Source organism: Bos grunniens, chromosome 2 (assembly GCF_055505025.1).
Source record: "Bos grunniens cultivar Pamir isolate PY7600 chromosome 2, Bosgru_T2T1.0, whole genome shotgun sequence".
NCBI classification, from domain to species: domain Eukaryota; kingdom Metazoa; phylum Chordata; class Mammalia; order Artiodactyla; family Bovidae; genus Bos; species Bos grunniens.
The window spans coordinates 16,391,102-16,418,601 of NC_141166.1; the positions used below are offsets into that span (position 1 = coordinate 16,391,102).

Consider the following 27,500-nt stretch of genomic DNA (forward strand, 5'->3'; position numbering starts at 1 on the left):
TTGTGATCTCATGGACTATACAGTCCATGGAATTCTCCAGGCCAGAATACTGGAGTATTTTCCCTTTCCTTTCTCCAGGAAATTTTTCCAACCCAGGGATCAAACCCAGGTCTCCCACATTGTGGGTGGATTCTTTACCAGCTGAGCCACAAGGGAAGCCCAAGAATACTGGAGTGGGTAACCTCTCCCTTCTCCAGTGGATCTTCCTGACCGAGGAGTTGAACAGGGGTCTTCTACATTGCAGGCAGATTCTTTATCGACTGAGCTGGAAGGAGCATCAGCAACTCATCACACCTATACATTTATATATGAAAAATGATGTGATTTAATGTTAATATATTATTCTGTCATTTGGCACAGACATTGAAAGGTACAGAAGAGGGTAGATAGTGCAGTCTCTCCTGTTCTTAGCCACCCAGTACCCTCTGCAGGGGGCTAGTCTATGCATAAACAGGCAAATATAAATGCGGTAGCAAGTTCTTTCTCCTTCCCTCCATCCCTTCCTTGGCTTTCCCCCCACAAATGGTTGCTCCACCTTGCATTTTCCATGGACCATTATGTCCATCTGCATTCTTGAAGCGCTTCCTCACCCTCTTTTCCGGCTGCCTAATATGCCTTTGATTGGGACGGCATCATTTGCCTAACCAGGTCATTTCTGATGAGCATGTAGATGTGTAATTTTTTTTGCTTTTCTCCAGCAGCAGATATGGGGGATAGTAACAGGGTGCTTCGCCTGGGTTGGATAGAACTTGGACAGGGAAGAGTCTGGAAGGGAATGCAGGGAAGTTTGTGGCTGGGAGTTGAGAGCATCTGGGGCTTAGGGATGAGTTGCTGGGCTTCCTGGAGGGCAGGCTGCAGTCAGGGGACTGTATGTCTATGGCGGCTCCAGTCATGGGGTGGGGTCCCTCCAGCAGAGCTCAGCAACCCCATTGCTGGCCCCAAGGAGGTGGACTTTGCGATTTGTCCGTAGTTGCTTGTTTTCCAGAAGGGCTCTGAAAGTTGAGAATTTTAATAAGCTCCTCGGCCGGGGGTGAGGGGGTCTCCTCCAGCTCTCCTTACCCCTGCTGGGTTCCAGTGTCTCTAGATAGACTGAACCCCTGTGGTGAGGAGCCTGGCCACTGGAGCTAGACCCGCAGGTTTGAATCCCAGGCCACCACTTCTTAGCTCTCTGACCTCGGGCAAGATTCTGGGCCTCTACACTTGAGTCTGCTCATCTAGACATGTACTTCATAAGATTACCTACCTTAGAGGGCTGTGGTGGCTACTGAGTTCATACCTGCTAAGTGATTAGAACAAGGCCTTGCACACAGTAACAGCTCAATAAGCTTTAGCTATCGTTGATTATCATTCATATTATCGTTGCTGAACGAGCCCTCAGGATTCTCAGCACAAACTCCCAGCTCCCCTCCCTGCCCTATAAAGTCCTTCCAAAATCTGCCTCCTCCGGTCTCTTCCAAGAAGGCAGCCTGATCAGACCCTCATGCCCCTGCCTTTCCTGCTGCCCCATGTCACTGTTCCTCAGCAGGTGTATCCAGTAAATAGGTCAGAGAGGCCCCTTGCAGTTGTGTATGTACATATTCACCCGTGCATCTCCGTTGGACGCATGGTTCTGTTCAGGTGGCCAAACCTGGGTGCACTGACCCCTCCCTCTGCCTCACCCACTGTCTGTTTCGAGTCCTCAGGGTGTGTTGGCTTTGCCTCCTTGATCTCCCCCTTCTTTGCCGCACCTATCCCCCCAACCCCCACAGTGACCTTGCCTGCTCATCCCCACCAGGACCTGCCTGCTCCCGGTTCCCCCTCCCCCGAACAGCCCCCAGAGTCAGCTCATAAAATGCCAGCTGCCTTAACTGTGTCCACATTGCATGAGGGAAATCTTCAAAGGGGAAATGCATTTAGTAGGCAAACATATGGAAAGATGTTCACCCTCACAGTAATCAAAGACTTACGGATTAGAACCAGGCGAGATGTTTTGCCTATAAAATGAGCACTTTTTAAAAAGAAATGAAAATAGCCACGCTGTGAGAATACAGCGAGACAAGCACTCTTACGCCTGCCGGTGGGATGTAAATCACTACAGCTTTCATGGAAAGCTCCTTAGCTGTGGGAATTGAAACTTTCAGCAGTCATCCCTTTTAATCCAATCACTGCAGCTTCTGGGAACCCGTTCAAAGGAGACCATCTTCAGCATGGGAAAACTTTATGCATCAAGATGTTCACTAGTTTCTGCTCATTCATGCATTCAGCCCACGCTTAGTGGTCACAAGCTCAGAACTGAGCACTGCGCTAGGTCAAGGATTCAGAGGTGAGCGAGACACAGACCTTGTCTTCCAGGAGCAGGGTCAGGAAGATGTGATGGCCAGAAAGAGGGGAATGGGGTCAGAGGACAGATGGCAAAGAGAGGAATGGAACAGCATAGCAAAGGCTGTGTAAATACAAGATAGCATTAAGGGCAAACTAGTGGATGGCACCTGAGCCTGGACACATGGGGAGGAAGTAAGGGAAGCTTCCTGGAGGAGGTGCCCTTTAAGCTAGGACCTGAAGGATTAGAAGTTATCCAGGCAGAGAAGACAGTGGAGGGGAAAGGGAGGTCCGTGAAAAAGGGACAGCAATGTGTAGAAGTGAGGAAGTGAGAGAGAGAAAGCATGTGGGACTGTAGGTCCTCCACGGGTGGGTGGAGTGTGGATGGGGAGTGATGAAAGGTGAGGCTGGGGATAAGCCGGAACCAGATCACCCAGGACCCACATTCTAGGCTAAGGGGTTTGGACTTCATCTTGAAGCCCTGGGGAACCCTTTTCAGGGCCTTCCCTTCAAAAAGTGCTGCAGCCAGGTTTTTATTTGAGAAATACTCCAGCCTGGACATGGAGTGGGAGGCAGGGGGCATGGAGGCAGGAAGACAGGTCAGTGTTGGCAGAGGGTTGGGAGGAGTAGGTGATGAATGGCTGTCGAGGTTGGGTGGGCAGGACTGGGGGACTAGCAAAGGAGATGAAGGCTACTAGTCTGATTGGGGTTAAGGAGCCCAGAAGGCAGGCAGGCAGCCTCAGGAGAGAGTTCTGGGATTCCCACGGAGGGCAAGGATGCTGTGGAGGAGGGAGAGAGCTGGGGCGGAGAGCCAGGGCCCAGCACCGAGGACACGGCTGGGGGCGGGCAGGGGGCTGAGTGAGCAGAGGAGGAAATGGAGGGAGGGGCAGGGGGCTCTTCCCAGAAGTCTGTGTAAAAGGAAAGAGAAAGGATGGGAACTGAAGAGGCTGAGGGATTGAGACTGATGGAGGCGTGTGTGTTTCTTTTACATAGGGAGACGAGCTTGGTTGAACAAGGGCTGGAGAGCACCCATGGAGAAGGCATTGCGCGGGCTGCTCAGATAAACTGGAAAAGGCCCCAGTGTCCAGCGAAGTAAACTTTTTATGAAAATTCTGTAGTCACATGGAAAGATCTTACACAAAACCTTCAATGGAAAAAGCAAGATCTAAAATTTATGGGCACTGTGATTACAGGTCTACTAATGAAAACATGCACCAGAAGACTAAAAGGAAGAAGTATCTGTGTAATTGGTTACAGGAGGGTTTTTTTTTCCTTTATTTTTCCTCCCACCTGTCTCTAATGTGCTTTTATTGCTTCTTTTAATGAAGGAAAAATACAGAGCCATTTGGAAAGAGCAAGCAGTTTTAAGCCTTTCTAGTGACTGCAAGGTGAAGTCCACCTCAGTCCTGCCTACAGGGCCTACAAAACCATTTCACACACTCACACCAGACCCAACTTTACCCTTCTGGAAATGAGACTGCACAGCCAGCAGACCAAGGTGGTTCTCCGAGTATTGCTGGAAAAAGTAGATGGACCACCCCAGTGTTGGTCTGTGGAGAGGAGGGTGAATGAGTAATGCATCCGCGTGCAATGGAGAGCAGCCTGGCCATTGAAAAGGATGAGGTTGGTGGATACGTGCTCTCTGGAAAAGAGGGCCTAAGGGACTCAGTGGAAGAGGAAGTAACAGAACTGTGCATAGAGGCCGACCTCACTTCTGTGAGGGGAAGGCTCCCGTACCCGTGCACCTGTGCATCTGTGTTCTTTTATAAAATGTACATAGACGTGTACATCTCTGTTCTTTTATAAAAACATGAGAAAATAGAAATATAATGTGAGCCAGGAATATAAATTAAATTTTTCTAGTAATAGTAGCCATGTTGAGAGAGTGGAAAAAACTGAAGTTTTAATAATTTAATCCAATATATCCTTTCAATATGTAATAAATATAAACATTATGGAGCTATTTTACAGTTGCTCTTGGAAACGAGGCTGCCCCCTACAGGGACACCATGGGGTGGGTGGGTTGGCAAGGGCAGAAAATGCTGGAGCAGAGCCTTCTCTGCCATCCCATGCTCTTAGCCAGTCCCTCCATCCAGGGCAGCCAGGCAGAGCCATCCCCAAGTGGTCCAGGTGGGCTCTGTCAGGCCTGGGAGGGTTCTGACACCTAGGCCTTCAACGAGCACCCATCAGGTCCTGCCAATCCCTCCTCCCATGTCCCAGCCTGGGAACCCTAGTCCACAGAGGCATCTGCCTGACCCACTGTTCCCAGTTCCTTGCTCAGATAATTTTAAAAGGACCCCCCCCACCCAGCTCCCACCTGCAGGAGGCCATCTCTCAAGGCCGCCTCACACTGGCTCCTGGACCCTCCTCACTTTCAGGAGGTGGTTAAAGATCAATTGTTAGTTCCTAAGCGGGAATAAATTTGTAGACCAGGACGGTCACTCCCAGTGGGAATAGAGAGCTCTGTTTCAGTGGGAAGTGCATCCCAAAGTCTGTTTTCTGTTCACCATGGGGTCAGAGTTAAGGGCAGCAGGAGAGTCACCATACTCTTCACAAGCTACGAGATCTCCCAGGATGCTGTCTTCCCCCACTGCCCCATTCGTGCCCTGGACTGACCATACCCCACGGCGATGCCCGTCCAGCCACTTTCCCCCAAGGACCTCTATGGCTCAGCTCATTCTCAGCGGGCCAGCCTTGGTGCCTCCTTGATGCCTCCTTGACTGTTCTGGCCACCAGACTGGACTCCTCTCAGGACAGTTGTCATGCCCCATCTTCCCCCAGACACTGGCAGCGTCCCCGCTCACCTGGGTCCTTCCCTGAAAGCCATGTCAAGCAGCAGGTGGGACAGACTTCTGAGAACCACCTCAGCCAAGAGCCAGGGAAGAAATGACCTGGTGACTGGAACAAAGCCGTTCCAGGCCATGTATCAGAAACCACGCCCCCAGGACCAAGTGGGACGAACTGCCCGGAGAGAACCCCCTGCCCTGGGGCCAATCACCTTGAAGAGGGTGGATCTGAGTAGGTGGCTCTGATTGGCCAGAGGCACCGAGTCATGTTGTCCCAATGCTTTTTCCTCCCCTGGGGGTGGTGGGGGGGGGGGGCAGGTCCTTGTGCCCCTCTTCAGGTCCTCTGTGGTGTTTGCCACCCAGCGAGAACCCTGTTCTGCAGAGTTCCAGCCACAACTCAAGGGTACCTGATTGAGACTTTGCACACTTCACCTCCAGGAGCCCTTGACCTCTTCAGTAAAACAGTGTGTGCATACCAGTCAGCCAGGATAGGGTAAGGGCAACACAAGACTGTAAGATGGAAAGGTTCTGGAAAGGTTTACACCAGGCGGTTTTTTTTTTTTCAAGTGCAGAATATGATTAATCAGAAATCAATTCATAGATCATGACCAAGATTTTAAAATTATGAACATGAACTGAAAATTAGCAGAATGTATTTTACATCAGGATAGGTATTATTGTTTTGCTTCAGTTACATACATCTTAGTACATATATGAGGGTGGGGAACAAACTGTCGGTCACGATCAAAAGTTTTGCAAAATTCTGTGTAAAGCATGAACATCAGGAGCGAATATGTTGAAGGAAGCACCCTTCAGACTGAGGCCTTCCACCCAGAGTGGAGACAGCAGGGGTGTGTTTACCTGTGTCAGCCCTGCAGATCCACGCTCTCCTCCTTCAGGAGTTTCAGCTCCCTCTCCCACCTCACATACAAGGACACTCCAGCTGGGCCTGGCTTTGTCCTCCAGAAAGCGAAAGTCGAGGTCCAGCATGGACTCGCCAAGCTGCACGGGCCACAGTGGCCCGCTCCCCTGCCGTGGAGTGGGGTGGGCAACACGGGGGTCTTCATGGGGGACCCTCCCCACTCTCCCTCAGCCCAGGGTCCCATGCTGGCCCCTGTCCAGCTAGCCATTCCCGACCTTCTGTAGACCAGACTTCCCAAGTCCTAGCTCCATCCTGTGGGTGGTCAACTAGTCAGTTGTTTGTTTCTCCTCTTCTTCCAGGAAGTAGTTACATCTTAAAGGTTTTCTGCAGAGTTGTCATCAAGATGTGGGTATTAGTTCTCAGAAGGTCCCTGCTAATCAATCTCCCTGGGCCCCTCTGTTACAGACTAATTGAGTGCACAAACGGCCTGTGCTTGGAAGGCCCCTTCTTTATTCGAGGCTTAGGCAATCGCCTCCTGTGGCAGAGACTCTCCTAATAGTTTGCTATTCCAGCATCCAAAGAATGCTCAGCTGTCGAGTGAGGCAGTCACCCCAAGGGTGGTGCTGGACACGGAGCCGCACCCACCACAGGTGCGCGTGAGGGTGGGGAGCTCTGGGCTCTGCCTCTGGTGTGCCAGGTATTCCTGACGAACAGCGTCCTGTCTCCCCAGCGGCAGTGGCGGGTCGGCAGGCTCAGAGTTGAAGGGGCCCTGGACCCTTGCACTCCCAAGGAATACCCGTGAAGAACAGGTGGGACCTGAACCGGGGCTGAGTGTGCCCTCAGATGACATGGCAAAGTGTGGAGGATACGCTGTCCAGTCAAGGTGGTCATCCCCCTACCAGCCCAGGGACCCACCCTCTCCTTGCAGGTGAAAAGTAGCTCTTCAGGATCACAGAAAGGCATTCCCGGGGAGAAAGGCACAGAAGGAATGGATTTTACGGATTTATTTTTAAAAAACAAAAAAGGTTAAAAAAGTCCTTCATTTCCAACCCTGCCTGGGGGTGTGAGTGGGGAACAGCATGAACTGAGAAGGGCACCCACCCTCCCCTGGGGAGAGTCCAACTCTTCCCCGGGAGCCTGCAGCGTGCAGGGCAGGTCAGAGGCCGGCCCTCGCCCTTCCTGCCCCGCCTCCTCCACGGGCAGCTCACACTGCTGCCAGCAAGTTCCAGAGGCAAAGAAGTGTGGGAGCCGAGGCCGAAGGCTGCCTTCTTCACCTCGGCGGTCACTCCAGCTCTTCCGCCCTTGGACGTTCTCTGGGCCCCACCACTGGGCTCTCAGGGTGGGTGGACAGGCAAGACCAGGAGGCGCAGCGTGGCCCAGCCCACTGGCAGCTTCCTTAATGCCGTCTGTGACACAGCAGGGCAGTCGGGGCGGGGGGCGTCACAGTGCAGGAAAGGGCTGCAGAGACACCACGACAATCTGGAAAGGAAAATCTCCTGCTAACCTGCATCGCTTTCTGATCCTGCCTCTGCACCGAGGCAGCCCTTTTTCCTGTTCCCCATCCCGAGGCTGAGTGGAGTCCGGGACAAAGCACTAAGTGGCTGTTTGCTACAAAACACCCGGAGATGCCGGGGGGGCTCTCGGCCCGTCAGTCAGTCCAGGCTCCCACACAGTCACACAGTCACACACACAGCGTTAAGGCGTCTGTACTAGCAGGTGTGGCCAAACCGGGCCCAGCTTCTCTCCCTCCACCTGCAGGGGTGAGAGGGGAGAACCCTTCTGGCGGCTTCAGTAACAGGGTGAAGTGGGAGAAGCTGGCAACGGAAGAGCGAGCTGGGCCCCGAGAAAGAAGAGGAGGAAGGCAGGCGAGGGCTTCCGAGGCCTCTCTCCAGGCCCGGCGGCTGCCCTGGGAAGTGACCCAACTCAGGTTGGGAGCCCTGACCACATACCCCCTGGAAAATGGGGGACAGAAAGAGGGGAAGAGAAGCGGGGCTAGAGTCGTGGGACTTTGGAGGAAGCCAGTGCTATCAATATTTACAAGCATAAAGCCCCATCTTCTGTGCCACCTACCTCTCTGCCCCTCCCACAGAAAGAAAGGCCCCTGAGAGCCACCAAGGAGGTCCCGAGACCTCCTCCCCAGCTACGCCCCGCAGCGGGGGCCCTTCCCTTGACCGGCCCTGCTCTGGGCCCCCAGGAGTGTCCACCGGCTCTGCTCGGTCGGGAGGAGGAGCCCCGGCGCCCGGCCAGCCCTAGGAGTCCTTGAGCATGCTGATGCGTGCGTAGATCTTAAGGGCTGGCCCCAGCTTGATGTTCATGGCACTCATCAGGTGGTCCTCCTTGAGCAGCAGCAGAGCTTGCCCGTCGATCTCCTGGGCACGGAACTCCTCTGCGATTTCCTGGCAGCCTGAGGGGATGTGACCAAAGACAGTGTCAACCTGGGCTACAAGCGGTCACTGCCCTTCAGAAGCCCCATTTCACTTAACCCTCACGACCAGCCCTTGAGGAAGCCGATGCAGTTCTCACTTTACAGCTTGAGAGGCTGAGTGACTTACTCAGGGTAGCCAGACTCTACCATGGCCTCCTTGTTTACATGTGTCCTTGTTCACCCACCACCCTCTCCGTGGACAGGGCTACCCCGGGGAGGCGACTTCACCTTAGTCTTTTGGATAATCTCTTTTGGAGTGAGTCAGCCACTATGTCACGAGGGCACTCAAGCAGCACTCTGGAGGCGCCCACTTGGAGAGGGACTGAGGCCTTCTGCCCAGAGTCAGCCCCCTGCTGCCCTGGGATTGTGGCTGGGAAGGGTGCTCCTCCAGCTCCAGGCCTGTAGGTACCTGCACTCCTGCTGCCATCATTATGGGGGCCTTGAAAGATGCCCCAAGCCAGAAGTACCCACTAAGCCACTCCCCAGAACTCTTGAGATGTTGACTATTATAGGCCACTAGGCTTGGGATAACGTTTCCCAGCAGTGAATAACTAATGCAAATTTTGGTATCTGGAAGAGGGAGTGCTGCCATCACCACCCCTTAACAGTGTGGGTGTGGCCTGGGATGCAGTAGTGGGTGGGGGCGGGAGTGACTTCGAGAAGAATATCTAAGGTTTCCTGAGAGACTTCACAGAAGCCTGATGGCCTTTGAGGAGACTGCTGGGGAGGCTTAAAGCAAAGTGAGGAAATGGTTACTGGAAACTGGAAGAAGAGGGATCCTTGGTATGAAATGGAAAATTCAGCCACACTGTTCCTGGTGGTGACCTGGTGAGTGTGAGACTCCCACTGAACCAGCACTCCGGCTCAGGGGACCCCAGGCAGAGCCTGCAGGTACTGCCTGGCTTCCCAGCGCGGCTGTGGGAAATGCGAGGGGGAAAACTGGGAAACAGGAAAGAGCCTGGATTTGCTGCTTCTGAAAATCCTCAGCCTCTCCAGATGGCAAATGACGCTAAAATTAAGAAATGGTTTTTAGTGCTTGTTTCAGCAGCACATAATCTTAAAAAAAAAAAAAAAAGGTTTCCAGGCAAAAACCAAATCCAGGACGCAGTAAAAAAAAACAGTCTAAAGATGAGACAGCGGGGGTGTCTTAAATCATCTGTTAAGACTGCAGGAAGCTCTAAGGTGTGGCCTCAGAGAACTGCTGGATCAAATGCTCTCTCAGGATTTTATGGGTGTGACTCACAGAGCCTCTCCATTCAACAGATGGGCTCCTTACACTGTTAAGGCCTCAGTCCCTCAGCTTCAGATGAAGCCTAATATGGAGTAGGGCTTGTCTAGAAGACACTTTTGAATAAGATTTATTTAAAAAGCCCACAAAGAGTGAGAGACTCGTCTGGCAGAAGCACTGCTCACTTGGACTGCAAGGGCCAGAGGTGACAGGAAATAAAGGCAACAGGAAGCAGGCTGAGCAAACAACTCCAGCAGCCACCTCCTTCCAAGGAGAGGAAGGAGGGGTCAGGGAGGACCCAGAGAGGACCACTCCAGGCTTGGCGTCCTTGTCATCAAGGAAACGCCCACACATGCCTGGTGTGGGCTGGTGACTCCTGAGGCCTCTTGTGTGCTCCGTTCTTCAACAGGCACATCTACCGTGATGGCCCTGTGCCCGTCCCACCATCTCCTAGGTTAGTGGAGGGGAAACGAAGACCCTCCTCGTTCGCAGGTGTGAAGACTTGGGGAACTCCCCTGGAGGAGCTGGACCCAGCGAATTTCATCTGGGCCTGGACCTGAGTCAGATGCTGAGATCTTAAGACCCTGAACCACTGCTGTGATGGGATGAGACCCGTGGGGCCTCGGGTGGGGGTGGGGGTGCTGCATGAGGGGGGAACCTGAATCACTGGGGTGAACTACGCTAACTGGCCTCCAAGTAGCTCCCTCCAATAACCCCTGCTTTCATGCCTTCATGAGGCCTTCACAATGAATGGGGTTGACCTGTGTGGTCAATAAGATACTGTTGAAGTGACAATATGTGATTTCTGAGGCTAGATCATAAAGGGCACAGCAGGTGGCTTCCACCTTGCTCTCTTAGATCTCCTCCTGGGGGGTCAACTGGCTGCCACATCACGAGAATACCAGAGCATGAGTGTTCTGAAGAGACCCGTGTGGACGGTGACCGAGGCCTCTTGCCAACGGCCATCCCCTCCCTGAGAATCACGAGTGAGGCACCTGAGGATGGAGCCAACAGCCCCACTCGAGCCTTCAGATGGCCTCAGCCTTGGCTGACACCACAGCCGCCTAAGAATGCCCACTCCAACCACCTGTGTGCTGACAAACGGTGGGGCTGCAGTGATAGATAACCAACACACTGGGTTAAGTGGCAGAGCCGAGATTTGAGCCCAGTTCTGTTTAAGTCCGAAGCCCGCTCTCAACCACCATAGCCCACTTTAGTCTCTGAGTGAACTGGCTTATGGCTGCCATCACTACCTGACCTGGCCAGTGGCTGGGTGAGACTGGCAGGAGAAACCGTGAAAAGGCTTTGGGGCCTCAACAAGCACAGCTGTGGAGATGCGAGCTCTGTCTTTCGAGCTTCCTTTCTAGATCCTCGCCCTGAGACCCTGCATGCCCAGGGTCACGGGCGGCCTGTGGCTCCCTCACGTGCTTCTGCGTCTCTGTCCAGGCTGCTCCCTGATGCAACCTCTCCATCAGGCACAGGCCTGCGTGGCCACTGCCACTTGGCGTCCATGTCCTGTGTTCTGACGTTCTCCTTGACAGTTTTCCTTCATTCCCACCTGACGCCCCTCCCAACTTGCCCTGGAGACACACAGGGTAGGTTACGTCATCATCTGCCACACAGGCCCCTCGCAGAGCCCACAGATATGTTGGCGTCCGGCCACAGGACACCAGTCAGGGCTCTGTGCTAGAAGGTAAGCTCTCATGGGCAGTAATCTCCTCATGCTTATCCCTGCCCCCTGTTCCTGAACCTGCATCTCTCACTGAACCTGTGGTCTCTCCTGGGGGTAGGAGGTGAGGTCTCTCACGCCCTCTCATTCTTTGCTACTCCAGGCAGGCATGGAACTCCCAGGGCCTTACCTGGCAGAGAGCGGATGAACTCGTAGACATCGTCCACGTTCCACTTGGTGGGCTCACTTGGCAGGAAGTGGTGTCCCATGCCCACCAGGTCCCGCATGTGCACGTCAGGGAGCTCCAGGTCCCGCGGGCCTTGTCGCCGGCGGGAGGTGGACGAGCTGGCTGAGATGGGGGACAAGGGTTCCTCGTAGCTTGAGTTATCTGAGCAACGGCTGGAGTCCTCCTGGCTGTGTGTTAGCTGCAGGGCAGCGGTAACTGAAAGGGGTACGGTGCCTGTTGGCTGGGAGCAGAAACAGTTTTCCTCAGGATGGGGGAGTAAACCGCCTCTACAAGAGTGCTGGGCAAAAGCAGGTATAGTCTCCCCGTTCTATCTGGCTGGCTGCTACGTACCTTTGAACTCTAGATCAAAAAGTACCTTTTGCAACGTCCTCTCTCTGATCCTAAGCAGAGAGTCCTACTACTGGTGCACGTACCACCCCACACTGCAGTAATCTCATTACAGGTCTATTCTTTCTCGTAAATGTGGGTTTTTAACCAGGGCTCTACGGGTTTTGGGGACTGGTCTGTGCACCACCTGAAAGAGCATGTAGATTTCCTTATGTGTCCGTTTTTTACTATAGCTTTCATCAGATTCTTAAAGAGGTTTAAGACCAGAACAATAACAATAAACAGCAAAACACATGGTCTAAAGCATCACACTAGGCTGTGAGTTCTTACAGCACAATTCAGAGCTTTAGTGCCTAACAGTTGCTGGCATATAGCTGGTGCTGAAACATACTTAATGAACAGAACACCTCGTTTTTGATAGAGACCTTTAAGGATTCAGTGCTGATGCACAGAGAAGCAAAAAGGTGGGGAGATGAAGGGTGTTAGCTTCTTCTCCCCTAGCCCTTCAGGTAAGGCAGGCGTAGCTACCTGGGACAGCCTATGTCTTCATGTGCAGCCCCAGAAGTCAAAGATGGAGGCAGACTGGGAGAACAGGGTGAGCAGAGGCAAGGTCGCGGAAGAGGGACCCTGGGTCCCTCTTGAGCATCCATGGGTCTAAATGAGAGCTCTCTGAAGGGACATGGGGAAGGCTTGACTTGACACATCAGGAGAAATGAGAATATGATGGAGCACTGACAGCCACAGCAGAAAGGACAGTGGGCGCCCAGGGCTGTGCTAGGAAGGGGAGTCGGTGGAGACTTGAGAGAATGAGCTCCAGGCTCCTCTGGCCTCTCACCTGCTTCTTGGTATCCTTGGTAAGTGTCGGCAGACTGGCTTTGCTGGCCCGACGGCGGTTGTGGGTCGTGGCTCCCGCCTTCTGCAGCTTGCTCCGGTCTGAGTGGAAAAGCCCCACTCGTTTGGTGCACCCCACATTGTACCTGCCAGAGTCAGAGGAACAAGGGAGGTCAGGGCAGTCGCAGGGTGCCCACAGGCCCCAGGAGGAGTAAGAGCAGTCAAAGGGCAAAATCTGAGTCTGTCTGCTCATTCCAATCCTAAGTCCATCACTCAGGACTGGCTGTGTGAATCTGGGCAAGTCACTCAGCCCCTGAGCCTCTGTTTTCCCATCTGGAGTTGGGGATGAGACCACTCACTTTCTGTAACTGGTCTGGCAGTTACACAAGCTCGTGCTTGACACAACTGCCTGGCTCACGGGAAGAACCCAGGGCTGCCCTATTCTACTCCACATGTTACCTGTGCCCAGAAGCTAGTGTCCCCTGTTCTGATGGGGGACAGCTTGGCAAAGCATCACAAAGGTGCCGGGAGGACCTCCAGCATAGCCCAGGGAAGGAGGGCTGGGGGTAACCCTACTCTAACTGGTCCGCAGGGCCCCTCTGCCTGGGGGCCTAGAGTCCCTTCTTTTGGGAGCTCAGGCCCCTTCCACCTTGGCACAAGGACCACACAGCACTTATGAGTCAGACGTCTAGATCCCCAGCTCAAAGACTTTAGGCACAAGTACTTCTTGTGCCTCAGTTTCCCATCATGTACAGAGGGCCTGACAGCAATCCTGGCTCACAGGGTTACTCTGAAGACGAGACGACACCATGCCTATCAACGCTCAGCACAGAAACCTGCGCGTGGCAGGCCCACGGTAAGCACTGCTGCCTGCTGTGAGCGTCTGTCTTCTGAGTCGGGAGGAGCTCACAAGGGAGGTGCAGTCAGTACAGGGGCTCAGGGCAGCGTTTCCAGTGGGGGCCTAGGCAAACCCTACGGAGATGGGAGCTGCCAAAGCCAGGTGCCGGGGTGCCGAGGAGGGCCAGACAAGCTAAATGCCTCTTCCTTCCATGTGGGCTTACCGCTGCTTGCCTGGACCTGCTCATGGAGTTCTTGGTGAACAAGTGACAGGACACTGCTTCCAGGCAGGGCACGGAAATAGGGAGCTGGGCATCAAGGTGCAACCCTGAGAGGGGAGGGGCTGGGCACAGCAGTGGAGTGAGCGTGCTTACCTTTTTGCACAAGCCATGGAACAGAAGCGCTTGGAACGCTTGAACTTGTAGGCGAAGTCCACCCGGCCACAGAGCTCACACTTGAGTTTGAGGGGAGTGCCCTCCTCTTTGGACTCTGAAAGCATGAAAGTTCGTAAGTGTGGACAGTGAGTGGTCCCCACAGGATCTGGGGCCTCTCTCACTCTGCCCAGCCTGTTCCTCGTGCCCACAGCTGTGCCCTGCAGCAGCAGCCTGGATAGTGCCAACCCACTTTTGCTGCTGTTTTATGACTTCGTACCCTGGACACCTGAGAGTTCCTTCTTTTAGGGGCTAGGAGACAAAACACGGTGGGGAAGGGCTAGCGCCCCTTCTTTACAACCCTAGAAGAAAGCAGGCGACCCTCCAGAGGGAAAGTGCTAATGCTGTCTGTCACTGCTGGTTTGCAATCACTTTTCCCTTCCTGGGCGGGGGGTGGGGGGGGTCCGGCTGGCTGCCAGCCTGGGTATCAGAGCCCAGGAGATGGTAGCCATGCAGGCACCCCACCCGCCTCCATTTAGCCAGGGGCTTCTGTGGCAAGTGCAGCCCTTACTTGCTCCAATGTGCCTCTGCGCTGGCCCCTCTCCTGAGAGCAGGCCCCTGAAGCAGTGGAGGAAGGCCGCAACTTGCCGGCTGGCCCATAACTCAGCAGTAACTCCCGGGGATCCGGGGCTGGAGAGGAGGACACACGTTTCCCCGGGGACAGGGGCTCCTATCCGCTTTCGAGGGACAGGGCTGAGTGTGCACTGGGGGAAACGTTTGGTCGACCGCCATGTTCACACAATTTCTGGCTCCAAGACCCTCCGTGGACAGCAGGAAAGGACCTTCCATCCTTGCTGATGTCCCGGTTCCACCCCAACCAAAGCCCCGGCATCCAGGGTCTGGCACACTACCTTGCAGATAGGGCTCCTCCATCTCTGAGTCAGTGGTGGTGGTATGGTCCTGCTGCGGAAGTTTCTCAGGCAAGAACCCCTGTGCATACTTCTTCTTGAGATTCCCCACCAGCAGGGACGAGCGTCCCACCTAGAGGACAAGGCGACAGGGAGGCCGTGAGGGTCAGGTGGGCAGGCTCGCTTGCTCTCAGCCTCATCACAATCACAAGTATAAAGCACCCAGGCACAGAGGCCAGCCCCCACCCCACCACCATCCAGGCACACCCTGCTCAAGGCCTGTTTTGCTGTTTAGCTCATGAGGTAAGATGCCACTGGCCACCAAAGGACAGGGATGAAAATGGCTTCAGCCCAGGACTGATGGATGGTTTAGAGGTCAGGAGAATATCTCCTCTTCCCAGTTGTCTAAGGCGCACAGGTAAAGACATGGGTCAGGTTCCGGCATCGCTGGAACCAGGGCCAGGCCCCAGCGCTCACATGTCCTGGGGCAGGAACACGGCTGAGGCTGCGTGTGAGTGTATGGGTGACACAGAGTCCTGGCCACCATTCCTGGATCCCTTTCTGTTCTCTCCCTTACCACTGCCCTACCCGAGTCAGAGGGACAGGCAGCCAGAGGAGAAGAGGAACATGGGGACGCGGGGCCACACTGAAAGGCCAACCCTGGACTGGCTCATTCACACTTTGCTTTACTCCCTTTGTTGCCTTTTGTTCGGGCAGCCTGGTGGCCAGACCTCTAGCAGGGAGACTGGGGCTGCTACCCCATCTGCATCTACACTGTGAGGTCAGCTGGTTCTGGTGTTTCTCTAGGAGGCCAAAGGGAGGACGGAGTCTAACGAGGGAGGGGATGTGAAGGGCTAAAGCTCCTTGTAGCTAAGGGGCCACAGGCCTTGACGGACCTCCAGAAGGAAAGCAGATGAGAACCAGCCCAGGCATTTTTGTCTTCTGGCATTTCAGAAGGGCAGTCCACCCATCGCAGTTAATCAAGCTCAGAGGCTTTGACTGACTGTTCAAACCACTCATGGATCCAAAGAAAGCTCAAAAGACAGATGGCATCCCATGAAGATGCTGTGTCTCTACCAGTTAATTTCATCATGAGAGAGGCTGGAGTGCACTTGGCTCTGGGCTCCTCTCACCTATGGAGCAGGCAACCTGTCTCACCAAATTACACGGGCACTACCAGTGCTGGGTGCTGCGTTTAATGAGCCACTTTCTTGCTGCTTGTGTATCTCCCTGCAGTATAATGCTTGAGACACTTGATGAAATGCCCCTTTCTGAAATGCCCCTTACTCTCACTCACTCCTCTTTCAAGGCTCTGTCCCCAGAAAAGAAGTTTTAGGCTAGAACTCTGATCAGTTATCTTCCATTCAGATAGACCTTGAGGATTCTCTTCCATACAGGTTCCGTTTGCTAACTGGCTAAAGTGCTGCCATTTGGGAGTTGAGGCATTCAAACCTGAACGAGGTCTCATTTCCCAAAGTCCATCATCCTGCACCCAACACCCCAGTGTGAACTCCCTTCTAACCAAGGGGTTCCCACTTCACCAGGTGGGGACACAGTTGAGTCTGTGTGGAAACTTCTAACTGAAGGGGTCATGCCAATTATTCTTAATTACTGACCCCTTCTGGATCTTAGGAAGACACTCAATCCTACAAAGAAAATGACTCTGACATTCCTTTGGGGGGAAATTAGCAAGGAAAGAGCAAATTTCTTTTCACATTTTTAGAAAATTTACATGGAAATGTAAAAATATTCTAATACACATCCAAAGTATACTTATTTTAAAAAAAAAAAAAAAAAAGAGGGGAAAAGAAGTAGTCCGTACCGGGAAAGGCTCCGCCCCCTCCTGGATCACAAACCCTTCGATAACATGCGTCAGGATTTGGGGTTTCACAATGGCCTGTGGTGGTTTATTCTCACCATTCTGGGGGGCAGTGCCGGTGATGCTGGAGGCAGAGTTTCCGTTCCCTGAGGTCATGCCGGGGCTGCTGAGGTCGGTCAGTGCATGAACAATGCCCTGCCCTGTCTCTGTGCAAGGAAAGCAGGAGAACACAAGCAGATGAGGTCAGAACCAGGTCGAGGCCAGCAGAAGGAGAGCAGGGACTCCACCTCGCCCAATAATGCACACCAGGCAGTCCCCTCCCTCCGTGACCCATTCAAAGTGGCAGTTTTCATGGACAAACCACCATGTGAGTCTCGTCTGTTCTACAACAATGAAGCTAAACAACCAGACATGTTTCTTATTTTTATCCTGCGCTAAGAATAGTTTGACTAGGTTAAACAGACAAGGATTCTGCCTTTTGGAGGAGTGAAGACCTTGGTCAATATTGATCTGGACAAACAAGTTTAACATTCAGCTCAAGGGAGAAAAGTGTATTCAAGGTACCATCTAAAACCAGGATGAAAAAAGCTGAACTAGGTAGAGGGCTTGGGGCTTGATGGGTTTGGGGGAAGACAGATTAAAGGAACCTTCCATGAAGTTCCTCGGGCAAGGGTCCAATTTTAAGCATGCTGTGAAATGTCAAAGTACTGAACCCCAAGTAAACATTTTAATATAGATCTGCCTATGCAAAGACTGGCTGCTTGGGATCACTGCATTAAGATATGTGTGTGTTCTATTTCTCCACCAAGGAAGCCACCAGGCAGAGATGAGGTTATCTATGCTGTTTCTGCAGGTCCTGTGCTTCCAATCAAGCCTCTTATCCAGTTCTCAGCTTCACACTCAATCTGATCCTTGGCCGACCACAGTCTCCTTCCTCCATGGACAGCGCTGCCTAAGTTCTCCCCATAGGCCTGCCAGCCTTGCTCTGAAAGGCCTGACAGAGAGCTCCAAAGAGTGTGAGGGAGGGGAGCCTCCGCGGAACCGCATGAGGGACCTCCTCGTCTCCACTTCAAACAGTACCTCTCATGAGCTGCTTCACTGTGAGAAACAACTTTTATCTCCTCACTTTTGTAACTCTCTTCCCACCCCTTCCCAGGGCCATTGTCTACCACCACCAACTGTGTGAGCTGAGGCTGCTTTTAAACTGGAACTTCCTAAAAAAGAAAAAAAGAGAAAGAAAGAAAAAGCCATTTCTTTATTGCAACAAGCCTACTGCCAGTAAGCATAACTCAGTGTGTATATGTGTACACACTTTGGAAAACGACTTCAGTATAATTATTAAAGCAATTTTTGCACAAAATTTATAGGAAGATGCTCTTATTTCATGTTAAAGATCCAAAATCCACCACAGAGGAGGAATTTACAAGGCCTAATTATATAGGATGGAGGAATCAAAGTAAACTCATTTTAGGAAAGGTTTATAACTGGCTTTCTTACTAGTAGTCCTAGCGTACAATAAACCAGGATAAATCTTTTTTGTTAAAAAAAAGTTAACCATGACATACATCTTCAGTACTCAGACTTCTATAATTCAGCTGTAATGAACTTCAGAGCTGAGCAGGAGTTACCTGAGAGATGTGATTAATGAGATTTTAAAATAATTCTTTGGAGAGAGAGTCATACCACCAAGTTAAGAAAAATTCATTTCAATGTTTATAGTCTCCTTTGAAAAAAAATTTTTGGACAGTTTTGACTTTTCTATAGGGACGGAAATTTTCTACTTTGGATTCAGTGTTTCTAAATTGTAAAGGTGTTTAGGAAGTGAAAAGAAAATCTTTCCTTAACAATCCATGAATAACTAGGAGGACTGAGTTAACTATGCAATCAATTAAGTTTCTTTGCTTTTAAATTTTAAATACGTGAAAAAACAAATACGTATTTTTAAAAATGAGTAAATGTTAAGATAGAAAGCTTAGTATTTAAATTAAAATCCTGTTTTTACATGGCAGCTATTTCCTTCCAATTAGAGCCTAGATGAATATTCCCTAGGTTCAAGCCCTTACCAGTGCTTGACCTTTCTCGGTAACAGCCCCACTTAGTGATTTTCTGGCATTTGCTTGAACACCTCTAATGACAAAGGAACTCACTACCTCTGAAGTAGTTTGTCCCCAACTTGGACAGTTCAAGAAGTTCTTCCTTACAATGAGCCAAAAATCCATCTGTTAATTTCTATCTACTTATCCTGGTTCTATTCCTTAAGACCACACAGAACAAGGCCAATCATACTTGCACAATGGGTAAAAACACAGCCTTAGACTTGGCTTAGAGACTGGTCTCTATCACTCAAGGATTAGCAGCATGTCCTTATCTGTCTCTGAGCCTCAGTTTCTCCAGCTAGAAAATATAGATGATAAGACGACAACTCTATAGCCCTGCTACGAGGGCTAAGTGAGATGATGAATAGCAGTGCAGTGTGACCACACTGGGAAACACTCAAGAAATGCCCTTGGTGTCATGAAGGGTGGCACTCATGACCCCAGTACATATTTTCTCCTCCAGGCCACACTCCCTCTGCTCATTCAACTACTTCTTATCTGAAAGGCTGCAAGTTCATCACCCTCTGTCATCTCTGTCAGCATTTTTTAAAGTCAGGTAGTCAACCCTAACATATCATATCAAGTATTGATCTAAGAGATCCAGTTTGTAAGAATTTTGTTTTGGAGAGCACAGATGGGCAATGAGTGACTCCCTTGTTTTAGTTCACAGCACTTCTGGGGCTTCCCTGGTGGCTCAGATGGTAAAGCGTCTACCTGCAATGCGGGAGACCTGGGTTCAATCCCTGGGTCAGGAAGATCCCCTGAAGAAGGAAATGGCAACCACACCAGTACTCTTGCCTGGAAAATTCCATGGATGGAGGAGCCTGGTGGGCTACAGTCCATGGGGTCGCAAAGAGTCGGACACGACTGAGCGACTTCACTTCACAGCACTTCCTTGGAATTGATCCGTTTTCCTCTTCATTCTGGGATCATGCCCGCCTGCCACTTTTCACTGATATTTATCACCAAATGGGTGCTGATACCTTATCTCCCTGAGATTTCTCCAACCTTGTTGGACTCTTCTTTTTGGCCCCTCTACCCTACTGATAAATGTACACTGCAAAGAGGTGGTGGTTCCTGAGGGCAGATTCTTTCCTTATGCCAAATACAGTAGCAAACAGAGATATTCACCAGCCCAGGGGCTACAGGGCCAATGCTTAACTCTGGAAAAAGACCTGTTTTGAATTTAAGTTCTAAAAAAAAGGGATCTTATTAAGCAAGAGAACAAACTAATAAGCCCTTTCACTACATCCTTAGAACAATCACTCTCCGTTATAACTCTGGCTGGTTGCAGGACAGACAAGAGTCCCAGGGACAGGCAGGAGAGTGCTTTGCAACTTGTACAGAGGTTTGCAACGATTCTGTTTTGCAGTCATCTTGCAGGCAAACCCTCATCATCTGCTCTAGTAACAAAGGAGTTTGGGCTATTTCTAGAATGACCATACACGATCTCACCCCCTGCCAAGCTCAGCACTCTGAGATTAATTTAATCTGCTTCCCGCTCTCCCAGACTGCTCTGCGGCTTGCTTAAGGGAAAGCAGCTTAAACGTGCAACAACCTGCCCTGCTGGCCCTGAGGCCAGATGAGAGAGAGACAAAGAAGTCCTCTATCTTTGGAATTCTTCCTTACTCAGTTCCCTTGACTGGTCCCAAGACTGTAAGTGCTGCTGGGATTCTCAGAGGTCTCAAATGCCTTTATACAGAGTGAGGTACCTGGGTCTGCAAGGCAGAGGCCAGGACACCCTGAGAAGGAGAAGCTGCATAAGGAAATAAAACCAAGCTCCAGTGGGGGCGGGGGAAGGGAGAGGTAGAATCTAGCATTTGATTGAAGCTGACCACAAAGGGCCAAGTATTCGGATGAGAATGAACAAAGCAATGTGTTCTGGGGGCGTTGTTACATAACACAGGCCTCAACCTGTAGGCTGCGTCTCAATCTGCTCTCAGGCTCTGGCAGAAACAGTCCTTATAGGGACTGGATTAAAACAGGAAGGGCGAATCCCCTCCCCACTCCCTGGGCCCCAATTGTGAAATTATCTGCTCAGGGCCAGTCTTCTCTGCTAGGCAAAGCAGGGGCCCTATTTAGGCAGGGCTGTCCAAGTCTTGTCTGTATCTTCAGGGCTAACCCAGTGACCAACACATGACAGCCATTTAATAGGTGCTGAACCACAGCGTGTGGAAACTGTGGTCTCCATCTTCACAGTTGACCACAGTTTTGTTCTCCCTAGTCTTCCAACAGCAACCACCAGTTGAGATTGGCAAGTCACTTTCTGAGGCGATAATGACTGAGACAGAGCAGGTGGGCTGGTGCCTACCTACAAGAATGGCATTTCTGGCTACCTGGCTCTGAAGAAGAATAAGAGCTACTTCTCAGCCCATTTATTCTTGTTAGAGTGGGGATTTCCTTAGTGGATGGGAAATTTCGCATTAAATCACCTCCAAAGACTGCAGCTCTGGGTTCCCTGGCCCGCTGTGAAACACTGACGCTGGCTCCAGGCATTCAGAAAGGAATGATGTCCTCCAGAAGCAGAGGCCAGAGGCGCCTATACAAACAGCCTTGCCCCCAGGGCCAGGAGGTAGGTGTCCAGAGAGGCTGAGCTCTCCTGCCCACGAAGACAGAGGTCGGGCTGGCCCTAGCTAGGTTCCATCTGGGCCACTTTGGAACCAGTTATGGTGCTCTTTTGGAGAAGGAAATGGCACCCTACTCCAGTACTCTTGCCTGGAAAATCCCATGGACGGAGGAGCCTGGTGGGCTGCAGTCCATGGGGTCCCGAAGAGTCAGACACGACTGAGCGACTTCACTTTCACTTTTCACTTTCCTGCATTGGAGAAGGAAATGGCAACCCACTCCAGTGTTCTTGCCTAGAGAATCCCAGGGATGGGGGAGCCTGGTGGGCTGCCATCTATGGGGTCACACAGAGTCGGACACGACTGAAGCGACTTAGCAGCAGCAGCAGCAGATGGTGCTCTTTATAAACACAGATACGGCAAAAATCATCAGTTACACTAAAATACGGTTCAGTACTAGCATTTATTGTGGGTGTTTCAGATGACCTGACCAAGTCTATTTGCCCCGAAAATAAGCAGCCTTGAAGACCTGACTTCAGAGGAGATGAAAAGCAAGCAGGACCTCTCCCTACACCCCTCAGCTTGGCCAGTGGCCATTTACACTTTCTACAGACATGAGGAAAAAGAAGTATTTTAATTTTCAAGACTTCTAACTACCCGTGCCTGGCAGCAGCAGGAGTAAGACAAAGCTAATGAAGTTAATAGAGGATTCAAGGAGGCATAGTAGGTGATAACACGGATCATTTCCTGCAGCAAATTCTGCTCAGCAAATGGCAAAACAAGGTCACTTACACAACACAGAGCGTTCTCTCCAGGCCCCTGGCTGTGAAGTCCTGCTCACTGGGCCTCAGCTTGGCAGGCCAGTCCCATGGGCAGGAGGGGTGACAGCAGGGCTCCTCAGCAACTGCCTGCTCTAGAGAGACCCTGAGCGGAGCGCCTGCAAAGGGACACCCAGGGAAGCCACATCCCAGGCGGAGAGCAGCTGATGCAGACCAGGCACACCGGGCGCTAACATGGGGCGGCAAGCTGAGGGCCCGTGAGCCCTCAGCAAAGGCTGTGGCCACCCTTTACAATCTCATTATAGTCGGGCCCCTAAAGACATCAGTGCCGCTCCGAAAGTGAGGGAGGTACAAAATCTCGTTAAGTACCAATCTGTTAGTGGGGAGAAGGGGGAGGGGGAAGAGAGAGGGAAAGAGGAATCGTGGCTCCATCCTGGGACCCTGACAGAGTAGTCAACTAAAGAGATGCATTTGGTTAACAACCTGCTTTAAAATGCAAATATACACTTGCAGTCATTCACACCTGGCTGTGAATCATTTAGAGAAGCAGAGCGCTTTCCTCCCCAGTTAGGGACAGAAGGTCTGGAAAGAGGCATGGGGGATGAAGAGTGGATATTTTGGATCAGGGGCACTAGTCCTCTGTGGACTGGGGTTAGGAGGGTCCTGGGTCTAACATCTTAATTTTCCAGAGGAGAAAAAGGGTGCATAATTAAGTCTACATTTCAGAATGAAGGCAAGAGTGTGTGCCACCTAAATGAAGAGACTACGTTCTAAAACGGGCTTCCCTGGTGGCTCAGGGGCAAAGAAAACCACCTGCCAATGCAGGAGACCCGGTTTGATCCCTGGGTTGGGAAGATCCCCTGGAGAAGAAAATGGTATCCCGCTCCAGTATTCTTGCCTGGGAAATCCCATGGACAGAGGAGCCTGGTGGGCTACAATCCTTGGGGTTGCAAAGAGTCGGATGTGATTTAGCAAATAAACACCACCACCACCCACTAAACCATGCATAAAAGGAGCTCTTAGAGGTGGGAAAATTGTACTTCGCTTCCCATCCTGGGTTCCCCTGAGAACCCAGAAGGTAGGCGGCACCAAGGCCAGATGTTTTTAGCTTGTGCAATTCTGCTAAGGACCGAGATGTCAGACACACAAAAGGCTGTGGCCTTTTCTCAGAGGTGCTGTCACCATCCTGCCCTCAGAGCACCTTTGCTCTTGGGAGCCTCTCCCGAGAAGGGAAGAAAGGACTGTGACAGGAAGATCGCTTTGGCCCGCTCTGCGGAGAGCTGGCTGGCACAATGCCAGGGAAGCTGGGCCAGGTGGCCTCAGACGGGCCTCCGTGTCACTGCGGAGTGACCTTGTTAAGTCTGGGTTAAGAGGATTCGAGAGCAGACAGGCTTCCTGGATCTTAAGCATCAAGCCTGGTAGGAGGGATCCTCCTCCCTTGCAGCCATTACCATACAGCTGACTTTCAGCCTGTCTCTTTGGACACAGGCGGAGCGCACAGCCCTTCTGACTCACCCATAGGCCCCAGCTACAGTGGACATAAGCTGAATTGTAAACAGCTGAATGTTTTCCAAGCGGCCACCCCCAGCTCTGGAGGAAGGAATCAATGGAGTGAACAGCCAGCTGCCCCCGCTCAGTTCGGGCCGGGACTCAGGGGGGATTTCCACACAGCTGCAACACTGCTGCCCAGCTCAGGCCAAGGAGCACCGTGCGATGACTACCTCCGGCTGCAGGGAGCCAGGGGGAGTTCTCAACAAGAGCTCCACTTACTGGAGCCAGTCCTCCTTTCCAGTGCCCAGGGAGGGCTCCCAGATACCCTGATGTCACAGTTCTCTAGCAGATGCTGCGATTTCACAAGGCAAAAGGTGTGGAACGGACATGAGAGGCCCTCTGCTAGGGACATCAGAATCACTGGAGACGACAGGAAAAATGGCAGAGTGGAAAGGGCACCGGCTCTGGGCAGACCTGGGTTCACTCTGGTTCCATCTTTGATCACCTGGGCAGCTTCAAGCACTTGGTACCTGCTGTGTTTGTGTCTCCATCTATATAAATGACCATCATGCTGCCTGTCTTGCAGGTTGACAGTGAATAGCAGAGTTTATACATGTAAAATGCTTGGTTGGCACTGATTACATCTGGAAGCTGTTAAACAGCAGTTAACACTTGGGATCAGAAAGACCCTAAGCTTAAATCTTAGATTATCCCAGGCAAGTTACTGAAGGCCTCAGTTTCCTCATCTGTAAAATGGGATGCTTATCTTTGTCTCATATGGCTGTGGCAAGGATTAAACGTGATACTGCAGTTACAATGCAGTGCAAGAGGCCTGACTTACCATTGGAGGGCTCCCATCACTGAGACTCAAGAGACCAGGAAGCCGCCCCAGGCTCAGTGCACTGGGCCTGGCCTCTTGCGGCTCCAGAGCACAGCTGTTCTTTCACTGGCCCAAACTCAGGTTATCACTCATGTTCCTCAGATGCGGTGGCCTACTCAGCGTCCTGTCCCGGCACTCCTGAGTTCAGGCTTCAGGAAATCATACTTCCGCTTTGACAATGAACTGCAACACTAGGGAAATATACCTGCTGTTGAAGGCAGATCACACATCTCAATTCACCTTCAACAGTCATTAATTCAAAGGACATGAGAAGTGCCAGATTTCCTTCCTATGCATTTATTTCATAGAGTTTCAGGGTATCAAAGGAACCCCAGAAACCAGCAAAGAATTTAGGAGCCAAAGAAGAACCACTTTTTCCCAGTGGTTCTTATAATGCCAGGAGGTGGTTTAGCCTGTGAAAAGAAATTACTTTAAAAAGTTGAAGATAAAATCATGGAAGATGGATTTGTAACAGTTAAAAAAACCACCACAAATGTTTAGAAAATTCTCTATTTTCAGGCTGATAACAAGGAAAGGCCACCATGTTGCTGGATATGACTCTTTTGTCTACCAGCTGCAGAAGCAACAATATTTTTAGAGAAATGGGTGAGAGAGAGAGAGAGAGAATGCACTAGAGAAATCCAACCTTGGTTGTCCTTGTCTATATAATGGGATAGATTATTCTTATCTTGCAAATCAATCTTCTTGATCATTTCTGTTCTTAGAAAACACTGCCCTCTCCCTTTTATAACCATCATCTAAGTTTTCAATCACCCTACTTTGCTACCAATAAGCTGACAGAAGAGATTAATACTGGAGGCCTAGAAATGTGGACTTAATTGATTTAAAAAAAAAAATAGTATTTGGCTCACATTAATTTTAATTCAGTGTCATTTGCTTGGGCTGTTTAAAAATGTCTTAATATAGCAGTGTGGATTTAGGCCACATATGGACGGTTTCAAATATGCTAAAGATATCAGTAACTAGGGATAATTATACTGTATTTGAGACATAATAGCCATGCAACTAGGGCTTTAAAAATAACTCCTAGCAGTCATGAACTCTCATTTTCTTGCCAAAAGTTCCAATATTCAGCATCAGGCCTGCTCCTCCTAATCTACTGGAGAAGAGTCGGTTATGACATGGCATCTAAAAGCCATTTTTCTTAAGAGAAGCTATGACAAATTTCACTGCTAAGAATAAAATCATCCAAGACACAGGTTTCTGCTTTAAAGAAAGCCCAATGGCAGACTGGGACTCTCTTCAACATCTGGATTTATCTTAGAATACTGGCAATCCCTGTTTAACAGCAATCACTTCTTTGGCAGATGTAGAAAGAATGTTTTCTTTTGGATTGAACTAAAAAAAAAAATCATTTGGAAATTTAAAGTATAGGAAAACACATCCCTTTTCACTAACTATAAATAATTTGGAAGGGGAAGGAAAAAGAAAAAACCATTAAGTATGCTGGCCTAGATGATTTTACAATGAATCACACAGTAACAATTTATTATTTAAATCATATGCTATTTTTTAGTATATATCTTCAAAAACTAATCATTCTTAATAATATAACTGGATTAACTATAAAAAAAAACATTTTTTAATTCATGTCAATTCTACTTTTGTAACTAATGGGGAAAAAGCCCTGAGTCTGTAAGACTGTTGTCTTGGATAAACAAATGGCTGATTCTTTTCCTAACAATTCCCAAAATGTCATAAAGTTGAATTAAAGATGGTTTGTCTCTGAGTTTTTTTTTTTTTAAACAAGTATATCTGTGTTCTGATGTAACTAAATTCAAGCTGAAATTTTTAAGTAAGTCAATGCTTAAAATGAAACCTGCATCTACTTGAACTGTGGTAAGTATTTCAAGTTATCTTAAACAGGCCCACTTGAAACATTTTTAACAGAACACATATTCAAACAGAGTCTTTTAAACTGGTGACTCACACTGCAGTTTAAAGCAGGCCATAAAAACACTGAAAACATAAATCTGTATATGTTCATCACTCTACCTTGAGGGGTTAGTCCCAGCTTTCATTTCCATCAGACAGGTGCTGGTAAGGCACTGCAGAGTCATTTTTGTTACTGGCAAAAGCCCTCAGGGGAGCAGATTGCGTAAGGCAGCTAGTCCTCACTCTTTCTCCAGGGAGTGGAAAACACCCAAGCATCTCTACAATCACTTTTGTGAGATTCCTCCTGACCACAGAAAATCATCATCTTCATCTTCCAGTTGCAAAAACTGGCACCAAAGAAAGGGAATAAAAGAGAAACTATGCTTTTCTGAAGGCGTCTTGCTTCCTTATTCTTATTTCTAGTAGATGTGATGTAGCTTTTCAGAGAATCTTTTCCAGGAGGGAATCAAATCTTCCTGGAGAGTAAATGGCACTGCACAGCTGAAGAACTTTAATAATATAATCTGGGACTAACCAAGAGGAGGTAAAAACTCCCTGTGAATGTCACACTTCCATGGAGCAGCCTTACTAGAACTGGAACCACTATCCTATTCTCTAGTTTTTCAATTTAAACTTTATGTTGGCTTACCTACCTATCAATGTGAACTGAAAGGGAAGGAGTTTGACAGGAAAGGGGTGAACTTTATTCAGCAAATTAGTTACTGAATGCCTAGAGAGAGGCCCACAGCCCAGAGGAGGACAGAGACTTAATCACAACAGGAAAAAACTGAGACAAAAAGACATTCACAAACTCAGGGAAAGGTTCTTAATTCTGAGTAAGTGTTTTCTTTCCCCTAAAACAAGAAAACCTACAGAGGGGACGCCGAAGAGCATGCAAGACCAGAGGCACGAACAGTTCAGTTTCATAAAATCATCTATCTATTTATTCCCCTTATTCTCTCTCCCACTGAAAGATCCAAGGGATCCAAAGTATCTGAGACAGGAAATGAGTAAGGCAGGAAAAAGGATGTGGTTTGAAAAGAGTGGATTCTGGGGCTGAGCCAGAGCAAGGCACAGGCACAGGGTCAGAGATGGGGGAAGGGGCCTCTGGGACAGGAAGAGAAGTCTCAGGGTCACCAGTTTAGACTAGAAAGTCAGTGTCAGAGGAGGGATGTCTGGAGAAGCA

General features: G+C 50.3%; 1 protein-coding gene and 1 long non-coding RNA gene across 9 annotated transcripts in view; one reads left to right on the forward strand and one right to left on the reverse strand.

The window, feature by feature from the left end:
• Positions 1-78: 78 nt before the first annotated feature.
• On the forward strand, positions 79-4,261 carry LOC147377646 (uncharacterized). Its single transcript, XR_015140140.1, has 2 exons — positions 79-2,302; positions 3,292-4,261. It is a non-coding gene; the product is annotated as an uncharacterized LOC147377646 (long non-coding RNA).
• A 2,674-nt stretch (positions 4,262-6,935) lies between these two features.
• The window catches only part of PHC2 (polyhomeotic homolog 2), a 113,540-nt gene continuing 92,975 nt past the window's right edge, over positions 6,936-27,500 (reverse strand). For 5 of the 8 annotated variants that reach the window (XM_086335217.1, XM_086335215.1, XM_086335218.1 and 2 more), the window contains 6 exons: positions 16,612-16,814; positions 14,793-14,922; positions 13,885-13,999; positions 12,678-12,819; positions 11,459-11,735; positions 6,936-8,350 (listed from right to left, as the gene is read on the reverse strand). In XM_086335217.1, coding sequence (XP_086191343.1) covers positions 8,196-8,350; positions 11,459-11,735; positions 12,678-12,819; positions 13,885-13,999; positions 14,793-14,922; positions 16,612-16,814 — 1,022 coding nt within the window. In that variant the 3' untranslated portion in view covers positions 6,936-8,195. Of the gene's footprint in view, positions 8,351-11,458; positions 11,736-12,677; positions 12,820-13,884; positions 14,000-14,792; positions 14,923-16,611; positions 16,815-17,688; positions 20,891-24,379; positions 24,610-27,500 lie in introns of those variants that run through there. The other 3 variants (XM_086335223.1, XM_086335221.1, XR_015140103.1) reach the window with 3 other exon arrangements.